This window comes from Dendrobates tinctorius, unplaced genomic scaffold, assembly GCF_039654945.1.
Source record: "Dendrobates tinctorius isolate UK_male_01 unplaced genomic scaffold, ASM3965494v1 ptg000062l, whole genome shotgun sequence".
Classification (NCBI taxonomy): Eukaryota; Metazoa; Chordata; class Amphibia; order Anura; family Dendrobatidae; genus Dendrobates; species Dendrobates tinctorius.
In genome coordinates this window covers 30,148,507-30,166,944 of record NW_027361730.1, presented here as the reverse complement: position 1 = coordinate 30,166,944, position 18,438 = coordinate 30,148,507, and the positions used below count along the sequence as shown (strand labels likewise).

At 46.0% G+C, this 18,438-nt stretch overlaps 1 protein-coding gene across 4 annotated transcripts in view; it reads right to left on the bottom strand.

The window, feature by feature from the left end:
• The window catches only part of STRA6 (signaling receptor and transporter of retinol STRA6), a 219,810-nt gene that overhangs the window by 56,847 nt on the left and 144,525 nt on the right, over positions 1-18,438 (bottom strand). For all 4 annotated transcript variants that reach the window (XM_073579469.1, XM_073579468.1, XM_073579470.1 and 1 more), the window contains one exon: positions 16,390-16,457. In XM_073579469.1, coding sequence (XP_073435570.1) covers positions 16,390-16,457 — 68 coding nt within the window. The remainder of the gene's footprint in view (positions 1-16,389; positions 16,458-18,438) is intronic.

Below are 18,438 nucleotides of genomic sequence, written 5' to 3'. Positions count from 1 at the left end.
AAAAATCATATTTTTTCCACAAAAATGATCTTTTCACCCACAATTTTTATTTTTCCAAGGGTAACAGGACCCTAAAAGTTTTTGTGCAATTTGTCCTGAGTACGCTGATACCCCATATGTGGGTGTAAATGACTATTTGGGCGCATAGCAGAGCTCGGAAGGGAAGCAGCGCCATTTGACGTTTTTGGCTAGAATTGAGATCGGACACCATGTCGCGATTGGAAAACCCCTGATGTACCAAAACAGTGGAAACCCCCCACAAATGACACCATTTTGGAATCTAGACCCCCCAAGGAACTTATCTAGATGTGTGGTGAGAACTTTGAACCCCCAAGGGCTTCACAGAAGTTTATAACGTACAGCAGTACAATTAAAAAATCATATTTTTTCCACAAAAATGATCTTTTCACCCTCAATTCTTATTTTTCCAAAAGTAACAGGACCCTAAAAGATATTGTGCAATTTATCCTGAGTACGCAGATACCCCACATGTGGGTGTAAACCACTATTTGGGCGTATGGCAGAGCTCGGAAGGGAAGCAGCGCCATTTGACGTTTTTGGCTGGAATTGAGATCGGACACCATGTCGCATTAGGAAAGCCCCTGATGTACCAAAACAGTAGAAACCCCCCACAAATGACACCATTTTGGAAACTAGACCCCCCAAGGAACTTATCTAGATGTGTGGTGAGCACTTTGAACCCCCCAGTGCTTCACTGAAGTTTATAACGTCCGGGCGTGAAAATAAAAAAATCGTATTTTTTCCACAAACATGATCTTTTAGTCCCCATTTTTTTATTTTCCCAAGGGTAACAGGAGAAATTGGACCCCAAAAGTTGTTGTCCAATTTGTCCTGAGTACGCTGATACCTCATATGTGGGAGAAAACTACTGTATGGGCACACGTCGGGGCTCGGAAGGGAAGTAGTGACGTTTTGGAATGCAGACTTTGATGGAATGGTCTGCGGGTGTCATGTTGCGTCTGGAGAGCCCCTGATGTACCTAAACAGTGGAAACCCCCCACAAGTGACCCCATTTTGGAAACTAGACCCCCTAATGAACTTATCTAGATGTGTGGTGAGCACTTTGAACCCCCCCAGTGCTTCACAGAAGTTTATAACGACCGGGCGTGAAAATAAAAAAATCGTATTTTTTCCACAAACATGATCTTTTAGTCCCCATTTTTTTATTTTCCCAAGGGTAACAGGAGAAATTGGACCCCAAAAGTTGTTGTCCAATTTGTCCTGAGTACGCTGATACCTCATATGTGGGAGAAAACTACTGTATGGGCACACGTCGGGGCTCGGAAGGGAAGTAGTGACGTTTTGGAATGCAGACTTTGATGGAATGGTCTGCGGGTGTCATGTTGCGTTTGGAGAGCCCCTGATGTACCTAAACAGTGGAAACCCCCCACAAGTGACCCCATTTTGGAAACTAGACCCCCTAATGAACTTATCTAGATGTGTGGTGAGCACTTTGAACCCCCCAGTGCTTCACAGAAGTTTATAACGACCGGGCGTGAAAATAAAAATATCGTATTTTTTCAACAAACATCATCTTTTAGTCCCCATTTTTTTTATTTTCCCAAGGGTAACAGGAGAAATTGGACCCCAAAAGTTGTTGTCCAATTTGTCCTGAGTACGCTGATATCTCATATGTGGGAGAAAACTACTGTATGGGCACACGTCGGGGCTCGGAAGGGAAGTAGTGACGTTTTGGAATGCAGACTTTGATGGATTGGTATGCGGGTGTCATGTGCGTTTGGAGAGCCCCTGATGTACCTAAACTATTGAAACTCCCCACAAGTGACCCCATTTTGGAAACTAGACCCCCCACGGAGCTTATCTAGATGTGTGGAGAGCACTTTGAACCCCCAAGTGCTTCACAGAAGTTTATAACGCCTGGGCGTGAAAATAAAAAAAACATTTTTTTCCGCAAAATTATATTTTTGCCCCCAGTTTTTTATTTTCCTAAGGGTAACAGGAGAAATTGGACCCCAAAAGTTGTTTTGTAATTTGTCCTGAGTAGGCTGATACCCTACATGTGGGGGTAAAACACTGTTTGGGCACATGGCAGAGCTTGGAAGGGAAGGAGCACCATTTGACTTTTTCAACGCAGAATTGGCTGGAATTGAGATCAGACGCCATGTTGCCTTTGGAGAGCACCTGATGTGCCCAAACAGTGGAAACCCCCAATTATAACTCCAACCCTAACCTCAACACACCCCTAACCCTAATCTGAGCCCTAGCCCTAACCCTATCCCTAACCCTAACCCTAGCCCTAACCCTAGCCCTAACCCTAACCCTAGCCCTAACCCTAACCCTAGCCTTAACCCTAGCCCTAGCCCTAACCCTACCCTAACCCTAACCCTAGCGGGAAAATGGAAATAAATACATTTTCTTTTAGTTTTATTATTTTTCTCTAACTATGGGGGTGATAACGGGGGGTTTGATTTACGATTTATGGCGGTTTTTATGTTTGGCGGCTGTCACACGCTAAAAGACGCTTTTTATTGTAAAAATAGTTTTTGCATCACCACATATTGTGAGCTATAATTTTTCCATATTTTGACCCACCGAGTCATGTGAGGTCTTATTTTTTGCGGGACGAGTTGACGTTTTTATTGGTACCATTTTCGGGCACGTGACATTTTTTGATCGCTTTTTATTCCGATTTTTGGGATGCAGAATGAACAAAAACCAGCTTTTCATGAATTTCTTTTGGGGGGTGCGTTTACACCGTTCCGCGTGCGGTAAAATTGATAACGCGTTTTTATTCTTCGGGTCAGTACGGTTACAGCGATACCTCATTTAGGTCGTTTTTTTATGTTTTGTCGGTTTTTTGCAATGAAAACAATTTTATATAAAAAATAATTATTTTTGTATCGCTTTATTCTGCGAGCTATAACTTTTTTATTTTTTTGCGGATGACGCTGTATGGTGGCTCGTTTTTTGCGGGACAAGATGACGTTTTCAGCGGTACCATGGATATTTATATGCGTCTTTTTGATCGCGCGTTATTGCACTTTTTGTTCGGTGGTATGATAATAAATCATTATTTTTTGCTTCGTTTTTTATTTTTATTTTTTAAGGGGTTCGCTAAAGGGGTTAACTAATGGGACAGTTTTATAGGGCAGGTCATTACGGACGCGGCGATACCAAATATGTGTACTTTTATTGTTTTGTTTCTTTTTTATTTTCAAAAAATGGATTTATTGGGGAATATTTTTTTTTTTTTAACTAATTTATTTAGCGATTTTTTTAAAATTATTTTTAACACTTTTTTTTTTTTTTTTTACTTTATTACCTTGTCCCAGGTGGGACATCACTGTCCTGTGACAGATCGCTGATCTGTCACATCACAGATCACTGTGACAGATCAGCGATCTGTCACAGGCACTGCTGCAGACTTCCTCATGCCTGCGCTTTGCAGGCACTGAGGAAGCCAGCTTCCTCAGGCCCCCGTCGCCATCTTGGATTCGGGGGCCTGGAGGAAGGGAGTCCCCCGCAGCAGTGCTGCACATTGCGCTGCCGTGGGGGGCTCAGGGAAGCAAGGAGGGAGCCCCCTCCCTGCCGATGCTTCCCTTTAACCCCCGGTACACCGCGATCGCGTTTGATCGCGGTGTGCAAGGGGTTAACGTGTCGGGGGTGGTCCGTGACCGCCCCTGACACATTGTGCCGGGTGTCAGCTATGATAATTAGCTGACACTCGGCCGCGATCAGCGGCGCTCACCACGTGGGCGCCGCTGATCGCGATGACGTAATATTCCGTCCATGGTAATTAGGTCCATGGTCACATGGACGGAATATTACGTCAATTGTAGGTAAGGGGTTAAAAAAAATAACATTTCCCACATGTCGATTTCACATCAGCCCAATTTTTAAAACCTAGTTTTTTCTGTTTTTAGTAATTCTTTAGCGAATTCTTTTTCTCCAACAAAATGTATAAAACCATTTTTTTAGCATTACGTTACATTTGAAGTGACTTTGAGGGGCCTATTTGACAGAAAATAGCCAAATGTGACACCTTTCTAAAAACTGCAACCCTCAGGGTGCTCAAAACCACATTCAAGAAATTCATTAACCCTTCAGGTGCTTCACAGGAATTTTTGGAATGTGTAAGGAAAAATGAACATTTCACTTTTTTTCACAAAAATTTTACTATAGACCCAATATTTTTATTTTTGTAAGGGTAACAACAAAAAATAGAACCAAAAATTTGTTGTGCAGTTTCTCCTGAGCATGCGAGTACCCATGTGTGGGTGAAAACCACTGTTTGGGTGCATGGCAAGGCTTGGGAAGGAAGGTGTGCCATTTGACTTTTTGAATGCAAAATTTGCTGGAATAATTAGCAGACCATGTTACGTTTGGAGTGCTCGTCATATGCCTGAACAGTGAAATTTCCACACAAGTGACACCATTTTGGAAACTAACCTCAAGAAACTTACCTAGGTGTGTGTTGAGCATCTTGAACCCCCAGGTGCTTGCTTCACAGAAGTTTATAACAATGAACCATGAAAATAAAATGAATCAAATTTTTCCCACAAAAATGTTTTTAGCCCCAAATTTTGCATTTTCACAAGGGTAACAGGAGAATTTTCACCATACAGTTTGCTGTGCAATTTCTCCTGAGTAGGCCGATACCCCATATGTGGAGGAAAACTACAGTTTGAGTGCACAGCAGGGCTTGGAAGGGAAGGAGTGCCATCTGACTTTTTAATGCAAAATTTGCTGGAATAATTAGCAGACACCGTGTCGTGTTTGGAGAAGCCCAGATGTGCCTAAAGAGTGGAAAACCCTTGCAAGTGACCTCATTTTAGAAACTAGACCTCTCAATCCTCTCAATAGAAACTTATCTAGATGTGTAACACAGAAGTTTATAACGTTGAGCTGTGAAAATAAAAAAAAAATCAAATTTTTCCCACAAGAATGTTCTCTTAGTACCAAATTTAGCATTTTCACACTTTAGCAGGAGAATATAGACCCCGAAATGTGTTGTACAATTTCTCCTGAGTACGCGGATACCCCACATGTTAGGAAAAACTACTGTTTGGGAACACGGCAGAACTAAAAAATGAAAGAGTGACATTTTAGGCCATGTGCACACGACGCAGATTTCCTTCGGATCCGCAGTGGATTTTACCGCTCAGAAACGCTGCATATCCGCATTGTGATGTACAGTAGCATGTTAATCAATAGAAAAAAAAAACGCTGTGCAAACGCTGCGGATTTTTCCACGCGGTTTTCTTGTGGTTCAAAATATGCAGCATGTCACTTCTTTTGTGCGGTTTTCCACCTGCTCCATTCTCCAAATCTGTAGGGGGAAATCCGCAGGGGAAAACCGCACAAAAAAACGCAAGAAAAAAGGAAGAAATCTGCTGGAAAAATGCAGGTCATTTGACCTGCGGATTTCTTCAATTCTGCGTGGAAAAATCCGCAGGGCAAAAAAGTACGTGTGCACTTAGCCTTAGAACCCAGACTTTGATGGAATGATCCGAGGGTGTCATGTTGTATTTGGAGAGCCCCTGATGTGCCTAAACAGTGGAAACCTCCTGCGGGTGCACCAGATTGCATTCAAGCTAGGGTGCCAACCTCTGCAGCCAAGAAGAGATGATTCTCAGGGCATCAACAGGGTGAGAGAGAGTAATCCACATTTAGATTTTTGGTATTAAACGCCCCAATATCTAATAGTATTATTGTTGTATTTGATATTTTCCTGGTCTCTTTTTTTACTATTTTAATATTTGATTCAAATAATTGTTATATTATAGCGGGATTTGTTCTGATAAGCTGTAGAATGAACAAAAACTAGCAATTCAGGAATTATTTTTTTAATTTTTTTATGCCGTTCCATGTATGGTAAAATTGATAAGGCAGTTTTATTCTTTGGGTCCATGTGATTACAGTGATATCAAATTTATATAGCTTTTTTGTCTTTAGGCAGTTTTACGCAAGAAAAACTATTTTATAGAATAAATACCGTATATACTCATGTATAAGCCAAGATTTCAGCACTTTTTTTGTGCTGAAAATGCCCCCTTGGCTTATACATGAGTCATTGTGCAGAAACCAGCGGGGGAGGGGGAGCGGCGGCAGGAGCCGGTGGCTGGGATATCATACTTACCTTCCTCATGCCATCGCTGAACGTCCCTGCATCCTCCTTTGTCCCAGGGCTGGTGTCATGATCCAGGACGGGATTTCGCTTTGACCCGTCCTGGTTAGACTAGGGGTTAATTGTGCTGCCTCTCTCTGGCAGCAGGAGGCTATTTAGTGCTCACTGGACCTGGGTCCGGTGTCAGTTATACTCCTGCCCTCGGCTGAGTTAAGTGACCTCTTGTATACGTGTGCCTTGTGCCTGATATCTTGCTTGTTTGTTCGGTTGTGATCTGGTTCTGTCCCTGTTACGAGTTCTGCCTGACCCTCTTGTACTGCACTACCTCTCGTGTATGACTCTCTGCTTGTGACCCGACTTCTCTCTGCTCGTCCCCTTGGTACCACGTCGCCCTCTTGTGTATGACCTTTGGCTCTGTCTGACTACCCGTCTGTTTGTCTCTCCTGTACCTCGTTCGCCCGTACTGTGTGTGACCTCTGTTTTGCCTGACTCTGAGTTGTTGTATGGTGTCCTGTCCTATCTGAATACAGGACGCTAAGCCCCGCCCCCTTGCAGTCACATGACCATAGGTCCCGTGCACATTATTCAGTTTTAGTGTCCGCAGGTCCTATGCATCTTTACTTTCCAGCACTGACTGGATCCTGACACTATTAGCCTGAAGCACGCATGGTCACCTCTGCTGCCCTGCTCCCCAGGTATCTTTTAGCACTGCTTCTGTTCTCAGGACACGAGCACTGGCTCTATGAGCAAGTGCAGTGCGGTGTCTCTGACATTATAACTGACCCATACCATTTTTTTTCTCTGCTCCCATTCACCTGTGTGTGTGATGGATCCTGTGCACGCTCTTTCTGAGCAGGTTAAGCATCTGACGCAGATGTCTCAGAAACTCTTTGGAGAACAAAGAGTCCTGGCTCAGTCTCAGCAGCTGATCGCCGACACTGTGCAGGGGGTTCTTTCATTGGGGGATCGGGATGTTACATTAATTTCCCCTGAGTCTCCAGTGAAGTTACCAGATACCTTTTCTGGAGATAAAAATGACTTCAGAGTGTTCAAGGAGGGCTGTAAGCTTTTTTTTTCCTTAAGACCACACTCTTCTGGGGATGAAAGTCAGAGAGTGGGGGTCATTATGTCTCTGTTAAGGGGAGCCCCCCAAGCTTGGGATTTCTCCCTTCCTACCACGGCCCCTGAGCGTATGACTGTGGATGCATTTTTTGAGGCCCTGGGGCATATTTATGATGAGCCTGATCGGGTGCGTATGGCTGAGGACAGACTGATGAATGTTTGCCAGGGGAAACACTCAGCTGAGTGGTTTTGCTCAGAGTTCAGACGCTGGGCTGCTGAGGTCTGCTGGAACGACGCTGCTCTCCGGGGGTTGTTCCACAGAGGCCTGTCTGAGCATCTGAAAGACGCCTTGGCTCTCCACCCCCCACCTGATGCCCTGGAGGAAGCTATGACACAGGCCGTCCGAATGGATCGCAGGTTACGGGCAAGGGGAGTGATACAAACCGAGACATCATTGTTCTCCCAAGGAAGGGGAGCCAGTTCTTCACTGAAAATCACGGCGATGGGAACCATCAACCGTAATGAGGAAGAAAGGAGGCAACGGCACGTGAGAAAATGCTGTGTCCACAGTGGCGAGTCTGGACATGGGAAAAAGGATTGACCCTCCCGGCCACTAACCAACAAACGACTGAGCCCGGGTGATTATCGTGGAGGTCACCCAGGCTCTCAGGTACCCTTTTCTGCATTTTCTAAAATGTCATTCCAAGTGGAACTTTGTTGTGGGGGTGTCTCCACATCCACAACTGCCTTCGTGGATTGCGGTTCATCATTGAACTTTATTGACTCTGACTTGGTGGCCAGGTGTAAGTTAGGGACAGTTAGGTTGGAGACTCCGATTCACCTTGTTGCTATTGACAAAACACCACTGGGTAAGAATGACATTGTGTTTTGTACTGAAGAGTTTCTCCTTAAAGTGAGTTCCTTACATCAGGAACGTATTTCATGTTTTGTAATGAACAACCTGCCTGCGGGACTGGTGTTGGGGTTCCCCTGGTTACAGCTGCATAATCCTGTGATTAATTGGGAATCTCGGGATATTGTTAAATGGGGTCCCTATTGCTCTGAGAAATGTCTTGTTTCTGTGTCTGTGTCGTCCGTGGGTCTAGAAGGCATTCCGGAGTGCCTGATAGATTATACTGACGTTTTCTCCGAAAAAGAGGCTAAGGTTTTACCACCACACCGCCCATTTGATTGTGCCATTGACCTGGTTCCAGGTGCTAAATTGCCCAAAGCCCGCCTGTATAACCTCTCGGGTCTGGAACGGGCTGCGATGAAGGAATATATTTCTGAGAGCCTCCGTAAGGGACATATTCGTCCTTCTGTTTCTCCTGTGGCGGCAGGGTTCTTTTTTGTAAAAAAAAAAGACGGTGGTTTGCGCCCATGCCTCGATTTTCGTGAGTTAAATAAAATAACTGTGAGGAATACTTATCCCCTTCCACTTATTCCTGATTTATACAATCAGTTGTCCGGAGCTAAGTGGTTTTCGAAATTAGACCTACGGGGAGCGTATAACCTTATCCGAGTCCGGGATGGAGATGAATGGAAGACCGCCTTTCTCACTACTGAAGGGTTGTTTGAAAATTTGGTCATGCCCTTCGGCCTGACCAACGCTCCAGCGGTCTTCCAAAATTTCATAAATCATGTGTTCTCTGATTTGATTGGACGTTTTATGGTGGTGTATTTGGATGACATTTTAATGTACTCGCCTGATAAACAGACTCACTTTGGTCATGTTCAGGCAGTTCTCCAAAGGCTCAGGGAGAACTGTCTGTTTGCTAAACTTGAAAAATGTTTATTTTTTGTTCAGGAACTGTCCTTTCTGGGGTTCATCGTGTCTGCTGAAGGGTATCGCATGGATCCTAATAAGGTGCAGGCCATTCTCGAGTGGGTTCAACCGTGTGATTTGAAGGGTCTGCAACGTTTCCTAGGGTTCGCTAATTATTATCGGAAATTTATAAGGGGGTTCTCACAGGTGGTTAAACCCCTCACAGACATGACTCAAAAGGGGGCCGATATCAAGAATTGGTCAACCGCAGCGGTAGCGGCATTTCAGTTTTTGAAAAAATGTTTCATGTCGGCCCCGGTTCTTATCCAACCGGACCCCTCTGAACCATTTATTGTTGAGGTAGACGCCTCAGAGGTGGGGGTGGTATTGTCCCAGGGACCCGCCACTTTGACCAATTTAAGACCTTGCGCCTTTTTCTCAAAGAAGTTCTCTCCGGCAGAGAGAAACTATGATGTGGGGAATCGGGAACTTCTGGCCGTAAAATTGGCTTTTGCAGAATGGAGGCATTTTTTGGAGGGGGCTGTCCATCCTATAACGGTAATCACGGACCACAAAAACCTAGCTTACATCGAGTCTGCTAAAAGGTTGACTCCCAGACAGGCTAGATGGTCACTTTTTTTTTCTCGATTCAACTTCTCGATCACTTTCCGACCAGGATCCAAGAATATCAGAGCGGATGCGTTGTCACGCAGTCTGGATCCGGTGTCCCCCCCGGAACCTCCATCCTCCATTCTTCAGCCTGGGGTGGTGGTGGCAGAGGTTTCTAATGTGTTGGAACGAGAGATTCGAGAAGCCCAGGCTCTTGCACCTCCAGCTAAGCCGGTGGATAAACTTTTTGTGCCAGCTCAGTTTCGTCTCAAGGTCCTCCAGGAGTTCCATGACTCAGTTCTGGGTGGACATCCAGGGATCTCAGCGACCCGGAAGGCCATTGCTAGAATGTTCTGGTGGTCTTCTTTAGCCTCTGATGTTGGGGAGTATGTGTCTGCGTGTGAGGTTTGTGCCCGTGCGAAAACTCCCCATAACCGGCCGGCCGGGGAATTGGTACCACTGCCAATTCCTGAGAGACCATGGACTCATCTGTCCATAGATTTCATCACCAACCTTCCCCCTTCCAAGGGTAATACCGTGGTCTGGGTCGTAGTGGACAGGTTTAGTAAGCAGGCACATTTTGTACCTTTGGCAGCTCTACCTAATGCGGAAACATTGTCCAGATTGTTTGTGGAGAATGTGGTGCGGTTGCATGGGGTACCCCTGAATGTGGTGTCTGATAGGGGAGTGCAATTTGTGTCCAGATTTTGGAGAGCTTTTTGTAGGAGGTTGGGTATTAGTCTGTCCTTTTCATCCGCCTACCATCCAGAGACTAATGGGCAGACTGAGCGGACCAATCAGTCTCTGGAGCAAATTCTGCGTTGTTTGACCTCAGCCCGACAGGATGATTGGTGTTCTGTGTTACCATTGGCTGAGTTTGCTTTCAACAACCGCACTAACCAGTCTACGGGTACATCTCCTTTTTTTTGCAATTATGGGTTTCATCCTCATTTTGGATAATTTTCCTACTTGAATTCTGGGTGTCCTGGGGCGGATGAGTCGATCCAGCGGTTGGGGGAGGTATGGCGGGAGGTCCAGAATAACATTACGAAGGCCCAGGACAAATTTAAATTTTTTGCGGACAAAAAACGATCCGTGGGTCCAGTGTTTCAGGTCAGGGATAAGGTATGGTTATCCACCAAAAATATAAGGCTCAAGGTCCCCTCTGCAAAGCTTGGACCCAAGTTTATAGGTCCCTATGTAATTACCGAAGCAGTTAACCCGGTGGCTTTTCGGTTGCAACTCCCGCCATCTCTGCGGATCCCAAATGTTTTCCATAAGGCCCTTTTGAAACCTGTGAGGTCCAGTGGGGAGGGATCATCATCTTCCCCGACACCGGTTCTGGTAGATGGGCAGGCTGAGTACGAGGTGGAACGAATTGTCGACTCCAGGTTGGTCCGTCACGCCCTTCAGTATTTGATACATTGGAAGGGCTACGGTCCTGAGGAACGCTCGTGGGTTCCTGCTCGATCAGTTCATGCGGATCGGTTGATCCGAGCCTTTCACGCCAAGTACCCTGAGAGACCTGGGGGTCCGGTGGCCCCCCATTGAGAGGAGGGTACTGTCATGATCCAGGACGGGATTTCGCTTTGACCCATCCTGGTTAGACTAGGGGTTAATTGTGCTGCCTCTCTCTGGCAGCAGGAGGCTATTTAGTGCTCACTGGACCTGGGTCCGGTGTCAGTTATACTCCTGCCCTCGGCTGAGTTAAGTGACCTCTTGTATACGTGTGCCTTGTGCCTGATATCTTGCTTGTTTGTTCGGTTGTGATCTGGTTCTGTCCCTGTTACGAGTTCTGCCTGACCCTCTTGTACTGCGCTACCTCTCGTGTATGACTCTCTGCTTGTGACCCGACTTCTCTCTGCTCGTCCCCTTGGTACCACGTCGCCCTCTTGTGTATGACCTTTGGCTCTGTCTGACTACCCGTCTGTTTGTCTCTCCTGTACCTCGTTCGCCCGTACTGTGTGTGACCTCTGTTTTGCCTGACTCTGAGTTGTTGTATGGTGTCCTGTCCTATCTGAATACAGGACGCTAAGCCCCGCCCCCTTGCAGTCACATGACCATAGGTCCCGTGCACATTATTCAGTTTTAGTGTCCGCAGGTCCTATGCATCTTTACTTTCCAGCACTGACTGGATCCTGACACTATTAGCCTGAAGCACGCATGGTCACCTCTGCTGCCCTGCTCCCCAGGTATCTTTTAGCACTGCTTCTGTTCTCAGGACACGAGCACTGGCTCTATGAGCAAGTGCAGTGCGGTGTCTCTGACAGCTGGCAGCTTCTTCCCATAGGAATGGCGTCCATTTTCATGACCTTAATGAGCGGTACCACATGACCGCTCAACACAGGAAGAAGTTGCCAGCCCTGGGACAACGGAGGATGCAGAGACGTTCAGCGATGGCAGGAGGACGGTATGACGGAGGAGGATGGGGGAGCAAGGAGGAGGATGGGGGGAGCATGGAAGAGGATGGGGGAAGCACGGAGGAGGATGGGGGAGCACGGAGCAGGACCTGGAAGCACAGAGGAGCACGGAGCAGGAAACAGGAGCACGGAGCAGGATTGTGGCGCACAGAGCAGGATTGGGGAGCACGGAGCAGGATGAGGGAGCACGGATCAGGATGGGGTAGCACAGAGGAGGACGAGGGGAGCACTGAAGAGGACGGGGGTGCACTGAGGAGCATGGAGGAGGACGGGAGAGCTGAGCCATGCATACTGGGAGGGGGTAGAGTCACACAGAGCAGGACAGGGATAAGGGGACAATGCATACCCGGCTTATACTTGAGTCAATAAGCTTACCCAGTTTTCCATGGCAAAATTAGGGGCCTCGGCTTATACTCGAGTATATACGGATATTATTTTTGCTTTGCTTTATTCTGAGAGCTGTAACTTTTTTATTTTAGGTGGGGTCCTACCGAACATGGCGATACCAAATATGTGTACTTTTTTTCATAGATATGTAGTTATGTGTAGTATGTAGTGTAGTTATGTGCACTATATATATATATATATATATATACACTCACTGGCCACTTTATTAGGTACACCTGTCCAACTGTGTGTTAAGACTTAATTTCTAATCAGCCAATCACATGGCGGCAACTCAGTGCATTTAGGCATGTAGACATGGTCAAGACAATCTCCTGCAGTTCAAACCGAGCATCAGTATGGGGAAGAAAGGTGATTTGAGTGCCTTTGAACGTGGCATGATTGTTGGTGCCAGAAGGGCTGGTCTGAGAATTTCAGAAACTGCTGATCTACTGGGATTTTCACGCACAACCATCTCTAGGGTTTACAGAGAATGGTCCGAAAAAGAAAAAAAATCCAGTGAGCGGCAGTTCTGTGGCCGGAAATGCCATGTTGATGCCAGAGGTCAGAGGAGAATGGGCAGACTGGTTCGAGCTGATAGAAAGGCAACAGTGACTCAAATTGCCACCCGTTACAACCAAGGTAGGCAGAAGAGCATCTCTGAACGCACAGTGCGTCGAACTTTGAGGCAGATGGGCTACAGCAGCAGAAGACCACACTGGGTACCACTCCTCTCAGCTAAGAACAGGAAACTGAGGCTACAATTTGCACAAGCTCATCGAAATTGGACAGTAGAAGATTGGAAAAACGTTGCCTGGTCTGATGAGTCTCGATTTCTGCTGCGACATTCGGATGGTAGGGTCAGAATTTGGCGTAAACAACATGAAAGCATGGATCCATCCTGCCTTGTCTCAACGGTTCAGGCTGGTGGTGGTGGTGTCATGGTGTGGGGAATTTTTTCTGGGCACTCTTTGGGCCCCTTGGTACCAATTGAGCATCGTTGCAACGCCACAGCCTACCTGAGTATTGTTGCTGACCATGTCCATCCCTTTATGACCACAATGTACCCAACATCTGATGGCTACTTTCAGCAGGATAATGCGCCATGTCATAAAGCTCGAATCATCTCAGATTGGTTTCTTGAACATGACAATGAGTTTACTGTACTCAAATGGCCTCCTCAGTCACCAGATCTCAATCCAATAGAGCATCTTTGGGATGTGGTGGAACGGGAGATTCGCATCAGGGATGTGCAGCCGACAAATCTGCGCCAACTGTGTGATGCCATCATGTCAATATGGTCCAAAATCTCTGAGGAATGCTTCCAGCACCTTGTTGAATCTCTGCCACGAAGAATTGAGGCAGTTCTGAAGGCAAAAGGGGGTCCAACCCCTTACTAGCATGGTGTACCTAATAAAGTGGCCAGTGAGTGTGTATATATATATATATATATATATATATATATATATATATATATATATATATATATATACAATTCTGTCAGATAATATTGTATATATATACAATTCTGTCAGATAATACTCAGTTTCTTCCTGAAAATGATTGCAAACACAAATTCTTTGGTATTATTATCTTCATTTAATTTGTCTTAAATGAAAAAACACAAAAGAGAATGAAGCAAAAAGCAAAACATTGATCATTTCATACAAAACTCCAAAAATGGGCCAGACAAAAGTATTGGCACCCTCAGCCTAATACTTGGTTGCACAACCTTTAGCCAAAATAACTGTGACTAACCACTTCCGGTAACCATCAATGAGTTTCTTAAAATGCTCTGCTGGAATTTTAGACCATTCTTCTTTGGCAAACTGCTCCAGGTCCCTGATATTTGAAGGGTGCCCTCTCCAAACTGCCATTTTTAGATCTCTCCACAGGTGTTCTATGGGATTCAGGTCTGTACTCATTGCTGGCCACCTTAGAAGTCTCCAGTGCTTTCTCTCAAACCATTTTCTAGTGCTTTTTGAAATGTGTTTTTGGTCATTGTCCTGCTGGAAGACCCATGACCTCTGAGGGAGACGCAGCTTTCTCACACTGGGCCCTACATTAAGCTGCAAAATTTGTTGGTAGTCTTCTGACTTCATAATGCCATGCACACGGTCAAGCAGTCCAGTGCCAGAGGCAGCAAAGCAACCCCAAAACATCAGGGAACCTCCGCCATGTTTGACTGTAGGGACCGTGTTCTTTTCTCTGAATGCCTCTTTTTTTCTCCTGTAAACTCTATGTTGATGCCTTTGCCCAAAAAGCTCTACTTTTGTTTCATCTGACAAGAGAACATTCTTCCAAAACATTTTAGGCTTTTTCAGGTAAGTTTTGGCAAACTCCAGCCTGGCTTTTTTATGTCTCGGGGTAAGAAGTGGGGTCTTCCTGGGTCTCCTACCATACAGTCCCTTTTTATTCAGATGCCGACGGATAGTACAGGTTGACACTGTTGTACCCTCGGACCGCATGGCAGATCGAACTTGTTTGGATGTTAGTCAAGGTTCTTTATCCAACATCCGCACAATCTTGCATTGAAATCTCTTGTCAATTTTTCTTTTCCGTCCACATCTAGGGAGGTTAGCCACAGTGCCATGGGCTTTAAACTTCTTGATGACACTGCGCACGGTAGACACAGGAACATTCAGGTCTTTGGAGATGGACTTGTAGTCTTGAGATTGCTCATGCTTCCTCACAATTTGGTTTCTCAAGTCCTCAGACAGTTCTTTGGTCTTCTTTCTTTTCTCCATGCTCAATGTGGTACACACAAGGACACAGGACAGAGGTTGAGTCAACTTTAATCCATGTCAACTGGCTGCAAGTGTGATTTAGTTATTGCCAACAACTGTTAGGTGCCACAGGTAAGTTACAGGTGCTGTTAATTACACAAATTAGAGAAGCATCACATGATTTTTCGAACAGTGCCAATACTTTTGTCCACCCTCTTTTTTATGTTTGGTGTGGAATTATATCCAATTTGGCTTTAGGACTATTCTTTTTGTGTTTTTTCATTTAAGACAAATTAATTGAAGATAATAAAACCAAAGAATTTGTGTTTGCAATCATTTTCAGGAAGAAACTGAGTATTATCTGACAGAATTGCAGGGGTGTCAATACTTTTGGCCACAACTGTATATATAATTATTTTGTGATTTCGTTTTTTTAAACTTTTTTTTACTAAGCTTTCACTTTCTGCAGTCTGATCGCAGTTCTAATATATTGCAATGCCCCAGCACTGCACTGCACATGGTCTGTCTTGCAAGTGCCTGGTGACCCGGATGTTGTCATGATGACATCGGATCACCATGGCAAGGACGTCGCGTGGATTCCAATTGAAGTGCACAGGGGGCTCCCTGCCACTGCATGTCTGCTAAATGCTGTAATTGCAGTATTTAGGGGGATAAGGGGATAAAGTTCCGGGAGCAGTGCATGAACCGCTCCTGCACTTTTTGCTGGGTGTCAGCTGTCAGAATCAGCTGAAACTGACGGCGATCGTGCACGCACAGCCTCTGTGCGCACAAAATCTATGTGATATTTCCATATGACCAAGGTCAATAAGTTCCAGCCAACCTGGACGTATGGATACGTCCAAGGTCGTACAGGGGTTAAAGATACCTGGCTGAATTCATGCAGTTAGTGTCTGATACACGCTGACCATGGAGAGGGTGACGTGTCAGTTGACAGGTTCCCTTTAAAACCTTTATAGATGTGGCACATGGCCAGAATCCTGACTGAATTTTAGAATGAGTACTTGGGTATTTTAGTTAGTAAATCTCCCTTACTATTTCTCTTTTTATACTCACAGTCAGTTCTGAAAATCTGAATTATGACATTTTTCACTTCCACTACATGAGCCTCAGGGATCAAGTAATAAATTATAAAGAATCTATGACTAGTGTTTCAAATTGCTAACCTCACTAATTTGAAACATATGTTAGAAATTTAGCAGCCTGGGCTAATATGTCCAGAAAACACAATATGAAACAAATGCACATATTTGTATAATGTCTAGTTTCTAGTGAATTTACTTTGCATTAACAGACCTGGTTTTGGATGCTTTTCGCTTCAAAAGTCCTTTCAGGTATTTGAGGTAATAATTTCTTTCTGACATCTAAAAAAAGAAAAACAATTATAATGCAATGTACACAATATTGAAAACTGCTAATCTGAGGCCTCAAAATTATTATAGTGCTTGAAAAAGCACTATCTTGTAATCCGAACGCTGCTAACTTATTCTTCTTCTTCTTATTATTATTATTCAGTTGCTTTTCTGCAATTATTCCGGCTCGAACCACTACACGCACAGACTCCGTTGAGGTGTCGTTTCGAAGCCAGCGTCCACGAGTGGTATGCTAAGTATTCTTCGTTTCGATCGGATTTGTAGTTTTTGCACAATTTGCGTTTGAAATTTTTTTTTCCCTTCATTGGAATGTATTGTCTCAATGCTTTTCAATGGGGAAATTTTGCCACAGAGAAAACATGCCCTGAGGCGATTCAAATGGCAGTTAAGCTCATTGATATGCGCAGGCACACCCAGTTACTATGCCAATGCCTATGACCTTTACATGACGCCCCCAGGACACAGATTCTGCCAGATAATATCAGCTCTTAAAGCGAAACCCTCAGCACAAATGCAAATCTAGCTTCATCACATGACGCATGCCCCTGAGAGAGAATGTGATCCAAAGTGGATTTAGAAGCCCAGTGCGCAAAGCTGGCTTTTAAAGGACCGACGCGCCAAAGTGATTCTTAAAGGGCCGACGCACCAAAATGAGTCTTAAAGGGCCGGTGCGCCAAATAGAAAGCTGAGTGACCCCCGGCTCCAAATCGGAGGCTGATTGACCCCGGCCTACCAATCGGACCTAGAGTGGCCCCGCCCACCAAATCGGACCCAGAGTGGCCCCTCCCACCAAATTGGACCCCGAGGGGGCCCCGCCCACCAATTCGGACCCAGAGGGGCCCCGCCCACAAAATCGAACCAGAGTGGCCCTCACCCACCAAATCGGACCGTGAGGGGCCCCGCCCACCAAATCGGATCCTGAGGGCCCCGCCCACCAAATCGGACCCAGAGTGGCCCCGCCCAAAAAATCTGACTCTGAGGGGCCCCGCCCACCAAATTGGACCCTGAGGGGCCCGCCCACCAAATTGGACCCAGAGTGGCCCCGCGCACCAAATCAGACCCAGAGTGGCCCCACGCACCAAATCAGACCCTGAGGGGCCCCGCGCACCAAATCAGACCCTGAGGGGCCCTGCCCACCAAATCGGACCCTGAGGGGCCCCGCCCACCAAATCATACTCAGAGTGGCCCCGCCCATCAAATCGGACCCTGAGGGGCCCCACCCACCAAATCAGATCGCATCCACCAATTGAATCCTTGAGGAGCCCAGGCCACCACATCGGATCCTGAGGGGCCCCACCCACCAAATCAGACCCTGAGGGGCCCCACCCACCAAATTGGACCCAGTGGTGCCCAGCCCACCAAATTGGACCCAAAGGGGCTCCGCCCACAAATTCAGACCCAAAGGGGCCCCACCCACAAAATCGGACCCTGAGGGAACCCATCCACCAATTCAAGCCCTGAGGAGCCCAGGCCACCAAATCGGATCCTGAGGGTCCCCACCCACCAAATCGGACCCCGAGGGGCCCCACAGACCAAAGGGGCCCCTGAGAGGCACCCACGGATCCTGAGTTGAAAGTCTTGCAGGGGCAGCAGGCAAGTCTCTCTTAAAGGGGCAGCCCGGGCACCATTTCAAAGCACTATCTGTACTTCCTTCAGGAAATGGACATCTAGTTCTCCTTTTTCTGCTTCTTCTTATTATTATTATTCAGTTGATTTTTCCGCAATTAATGCGGCCCGAACCGCTACACGCACAGACTCCGTTGAGGTGTCGTTTCGAAGCCAGCGTCCACGAGTGGTGTGCTAAATCATTTTCGTGTCGATCGGATTTGTAGTTTTTGCACAACTTGCGTTTGAAAAAACATTTTCCTCAATGCATTTCAATGGGAAAATGTTGCCACAGACAAAACATGTCCTGAGGCGATTCAAATGGCAGTTAAGCTCATTGATATGCGCAGGCACACCCAGTTACTAT